The sequence below is a fragment of the Penaeus vannamei genome, chromosome 20 (assembly GCF_042767895.1).
Source record: "Penaeus vannamei isolate JL-2024 chromosome 20, ASM4276789v1, whole genome shotgun sequence".
In the NCBI taxonomy this organism is placed as follows: domain Eukaryota; kingdom Metazoa; phylum Arthropoda; class Malacostraca; order Decapoda; family Penaeidae; genus Penaeus; species Penaeus vannamei.
The window spans coordinates 25,721,927-25,726,926 of record NC_091568.1 but is presented as its reverse complement, the minus strand read 5'-3'; the positions used below and the strand labels follow the sequence as shown (position 1 = coordinate 25,726,926).

Below are 5,000 nucleotides of genomic sequence, written 5' to 3'. Positions count from 1 at the left end.
ATACATTCACTTAATTTTGTTTTCTTCATTCTGCACTTCAAAAATGACTGTTTCTTACCCTGAGGTAGCCAAGACTCTGACTCAGCACAGACACAAACATCTTCACCTATAACAAGAACCAGATATTCATATTAGACAATAAAAATACTAACCTTCTCTCTAGATCGATACCGTACTTTCTGAAGAAGCTTGCATCCCCTGTCTGCGATCTGGGTGATCCAGATTCATAATCTGAATGGAAGTCATCACCTAAATCTGGAGATCCCATACGAAACTCTGGTCTTTTCTGACTGTGATTTGGCAGAAAAAACAGAAATTTGCTATTCATGGTAAAATGTATGCTGTCCTTCAGGGAATTTCTTGAAAATTTCAGCTTTTGACAGCAAGGAGAGAAGAACATCTATATATTTTACATTAAATTTCTAACAAAACTATGAACAAATTGTAAACTGATTTGAAGGTACCTTAGCCCTTAACATCATTCTCACCTTCGTCTATTGATGTTGGCTACACACTCGCCTGTGCTGGGATCCCACACACGAATAATCCCTGCAAGACATGATGACACAAGCAGAACTCCATCTGTACACATACACTCAACATCATGAGGATGACCGGCCAACACCAATGGTAGTGCATCTCCAATAATCTGGAGAGAGCAGATGTGTATGAGTTTCACTTTATAAATAAAAGTGCATTATCAATCAACAGAGCATACTTATATACAATTCAACTTAGAAAATTGCAGAGTTCTCTTGAAGAATGTTCTGTATATGAAATAGCAATATCTAATCACTCTCTTCTCACCCTTTCCCAAAGCCCATGAAATAAACATTAAACAATAAATAAGGGACATGACTATACTCTCCAAAACTACAAATGCTACCAAAACCTTGTACATACCTGTGAGGTCTCACTCTTTACCCCATCCTGACCCCACCAAGATGCCCTCCACTCAGCATAGTTACGAGAACAAATACAATGGTAAAGAGCTACAAAGGCATACAGGAGGCAGAGCACTGCTGGTATCACCAATATAGCTGTCAAGAGTAATTCTCCTGTTGATGATGGTATAAAAGCAGAACCCTCTTGCCAGTCTATATCATCTATGTCCATAGAATCTGTAAATATGGATGTAAATGAATCATCTTATAAAAAAAAATCAATATGTATTAACCCACTTGCGCCGGGTGTCTCACATGTGGGATGCCCAGAAAAATGAACATTACTAGGTATCCTGCCAGTGTGACACTAGATCAGAGTTTGTGCTCTGATATCATCGCACATGGCAGGCGGCGCATGGGCAGGTTCCTGGACAGGCCTGCGCAGGCAGGTTCCTAGACTTGCCTGTGCACTGATTTTGAAGCCGCCCGGAAACCATTATTTTTAGATTGAAAATATACTGGCGCTAGTGGGTTAACATAAAAAGCATTTCCCATTATATCATATATATGATAATTTAAGAGTGAATAAGCAAAACAAAATAATCATTCCCACCTTAAAAGACTAACTCACTTTAAATCAATGAAACAGCTTGTGTGAACTGAAGGCTGATGATGAGGATGAATAAAAAAAGAAACCAATGCCCTTTAAACAACATACTTAATTCTTAACTTACCTGGATGGTGAAGCTTATCAGGAAGCCAAGGTGACGTGTTTGGATCACTAGGATTGTGGACACTAATAGCTTCTTCCGGTGAGATTGGAAGAGATAAAAGTATGGGTGGCAATATACTTAAATAATGGCCAGTGATGCTGATGTTGTAGTAACTGAAGAGAGTTGGCCAGTGATTATGAGGCAGTTTGCGCAGGAGGGAGCGTGTGCGGTGCTTTAGGAGCTTAAGTCCATCCTGTTTCTGTGTGGTGGAGTTGATGGCAATGCTGGGTGGTGTCACCACATTTGGTGAATCTGCAGACGTGGTCTGGTCTATGCTTCTTGGAGTCGGCACTGAGACACCATTTTGGAACATATAGTTGGATCGGTTTGTGAGTGAGAAAATGACAGATGGCAAGTCACGTGACCGCTGCGCATCATTCACTGTTTCTGAAAAATGTTCCATCAAGCCTGAACTATAGATCATCCATGCTATCCATCCTACAAACACACACATAAACATCCTTTGAAACATCCGTTTCTTGGCCACAAAGTAGGTCACCCTGAGCCGCCTAGGCATCATGTCTTGGTTCTTGGGTTTGGTCTGAGGGTGAGCCACACGGTCCTGGCCACTCAATTTCACAGCAGATCCTAGGGGTGCATTCCGGCGGTGTAGGTTTGGCACAGAGGTCACATTGCGATCATTACTACTGACTAGAATTCTTACATTGGAATTTGGAGTAAGTTGTTGATATCTAAAAAGTGGGTTCACTGAGAAAGGTCCACCACTTGCTAAAGACTGTTTCTTTTGTTCCTCCGAGTCCTCATAGCGGTGGAGGTCAATAGAGAGCACTGAGGTGAGAAACACCAATTGCATATACAGGTCACACAAGAGTACCACACTTCCATATATACAAATCTCCTGAACCAGTGGTATAAAAAGGAAGAATGACACTGTTACAATAGTAATCATAGTCAGGAAATACTTAGTAATAGTCCATCCTTCACGGGCTAGACCCTGAGCAACACGAATCTTAATGTCCAAGTGGGAAGGCGTTGATAACACAGATCTGATTAACACCATACTATTTTCAAAACCAATAAGACCTGCAAGCACTGGATACACATACTTCCCTTTACTGTGAAGAGGCCGCAGGCCAAAGTATGCACAAAATCCTACAGAAATGCACAGGGACGCAATCAACGTTGCCTGAACACTTATCGCCATTCCAAATTTACTTTTGAACATGTCCATTTTCAAGATTGAGAAGTATATTGATACAAAAAGAAAGCAGTAGAAAATTATGAGGAGGAACTCCCACAGGGACATTCTTGAAGGGAAATATATATGGATGATCTCTTCTCTCTCAAGCTGCATTGGTTGGTGGACAGGATAGCGAGATGTCAATTCTTTCTCTAAACCAGACACAAACCTGAAGGAAAAGTAAGCAAGTCAAAAATAGCAATGGTGAAATAGTCTAATTTTCTTCAAGTTAACCCACCCGCGCCGGGGTACATTTTGTAGCCAAAATTAAAAAAATCCGGGAAGCTACAAAATCGGCGGGCGGAGCTTCCCCGGAGTCTGTCCGCCCGCCCGGCCGCCCGCCGCTTTTGCCGCGGAGCACGGCTCCGAGACAGCATCGCACTGGCGGGCAGCCCGAAACTGTTTATTTTTTCCCTGTGTCTCATATATGTGACACCCGGGACGAATGGGTTAACAAAGATATATAGGAAGAATTACTACTCTCTTTAAGTAAGCCAGATATATCTGACAATTCGTAAGAATATATGATAAATTCAACATACATTGCGGACAGATATAGACATATCAGACAATCGTCACAGATCAAAGTATTAGATATAAATATGAAAACTTTACATCTACACTACCACTGAGCCACAAGGTCTCAACTGCAAGAAATCTAAAATTCTTAATACACTACATACTCTTCATTATATTGCTTCAGAGCCAGAGTAACAGCATAGGTTATCACTCGCTGTGGATTTCTGCCACGTCGGAATCCTATCTCTCTTGACGGGACTCCAAAGAGGATGTCAGCTACATTTGTCTGTCCTTCATAACTTGCCTGAAATAAGATGATTTCATTGTTTATAAAACAATTTCTTACTTACTCTTAATAAACAAATTCAAAACATCAATTTTGTAACCAAATATTACCAGTACTAAAATTCTAAATACCATGAATGAACCAAAAAATAATTCATATCAGAAATTCTAAGCATCAAGATTTCCTGAAAGAGAGGTCTTTAATCAGAGATCAGTTGTCTATTAGAGTTACCATGAGGGAATTAACAGTAAGCAGGACATGGGGATCTTGCAGAAACGAAAACTGGTTCCTTGCCCACAGGTCAGCAGGTGAGAGCATCAGGCAGTTGTAATGAGGAAGGACTTGGCCAGCAGACTGCATTTTCTTCACCACACCCTCGATTAGGAGGCATTCTGTCCCAAGTGTTACACTTCGGCTGAAAATATTCATTTTTGTAATTTTTGTAAGAGTTAGTATCCCTGACAAGAGTAGTCATAATATCAGCATATTAGAAGATTATATATCTGCATGGACAGACAACAAAAAAATGAATGTCACTGTCATAACCCACTGAAAAATCCCAAACACTGGGTGATGCCTTAAAAGGTCAAAAATATTTGTTCTACTGAGTGACAGGAGGAGTGGCATAACCTGTGAAGACCTTATGATTCAGGGACAAGCAAAATCAAAACGATTTTTTGTCGGGTTAAGGTAAGTTACTTGTGGAAACACAAGATCAACACAATGCCAACAGATACTTCATGTACCAAAAGAGACCATACACTCGGCACTGTGCACAATTAGCTGCGTGAGGGAAAAACTTGAAGCACAGACACATATAGTTTCTCCATTTTTTACAATTTTCATTGCAACCTATAGAATCATCTAGAAAATATATCTAAAAAATGCCATCAAGTTGATCAGTTCTCAATGACCGCAGTCTTTGCTAAACAAGGGAACCACTGTTTAGTAGTGGTTGGCATAATCAGTAACTTGCAATTGATTACATTGATAATAGTGTGTAATTTATACTTTCCAATAACTAATTACCAAATGATTACTCCCAGAGTCAGGTTGAACTGAGGACCGTCTTAATATGTTTCAGTCTAAGACAACTCACCATGACACTTCTTTTTCCTCTACAAAATGATGCAAGTTATTTCTTGTCAAATGCTTGGTTAGAAAGTAGTGATTTTTTTTTATGTATCAAAAATTTTCAGGTGCATATTTACTTGCCCTGTTCCTTCATGCCTATCATTGCCGGAATGTTAAGGTGGTGGTGAGGATGGAGGGAGGAGGGAAAGAGCAACAGTAACCATTTCCACAGACCCACACACACATATATCACAATTTAAAAT

At 40.1% G+C, this 5,000-nt stretch overlaps 1 protein-coding gene across 2 annotated transcripts in view; it reads right to left on the bottom strand.

The window, feature by feature from the left end:
• Nucleotides 1-5,000, bottom strand: part of SCAP (SREBP cleavage activating protein) — a 55,411-nt gene that overhangs the window by 38,322 nt on the left and 12,089 nt on the right. For both annotated transcript variants that reach the window (XM_070135231.1, XM_070135230.1), the window contains exons 5-10: nucleotides 3,895-4,078; nucleotides 3,542-3,681; nucleotides 1,619-3,027; nucleotides 904-1,121; nucleotides 489-649; nucleotides 153-290 (exon numbers count right to left, since the gene is read on the bottom strand). In XM_070135231.1, the coding sequence (XP_069991332.1) occupies nucleotides 153-290; nucleotides 489-649; nucleotides 904-1,121; nucleotides 1,619-3,027; nucleotides 3,542-3,681; nucleotides 3,895-4,078 (2,250 nt within the window). The remainder of the gene's footprint in view (nucleotides 1-152; nucleotides 291-488; nucleotides 650-903; nucleotides 1,122-1,618; nucleotides 3,028-3,541; nucleotides 3,682-3,894; nucleotides 4,079-5,000) is intronic.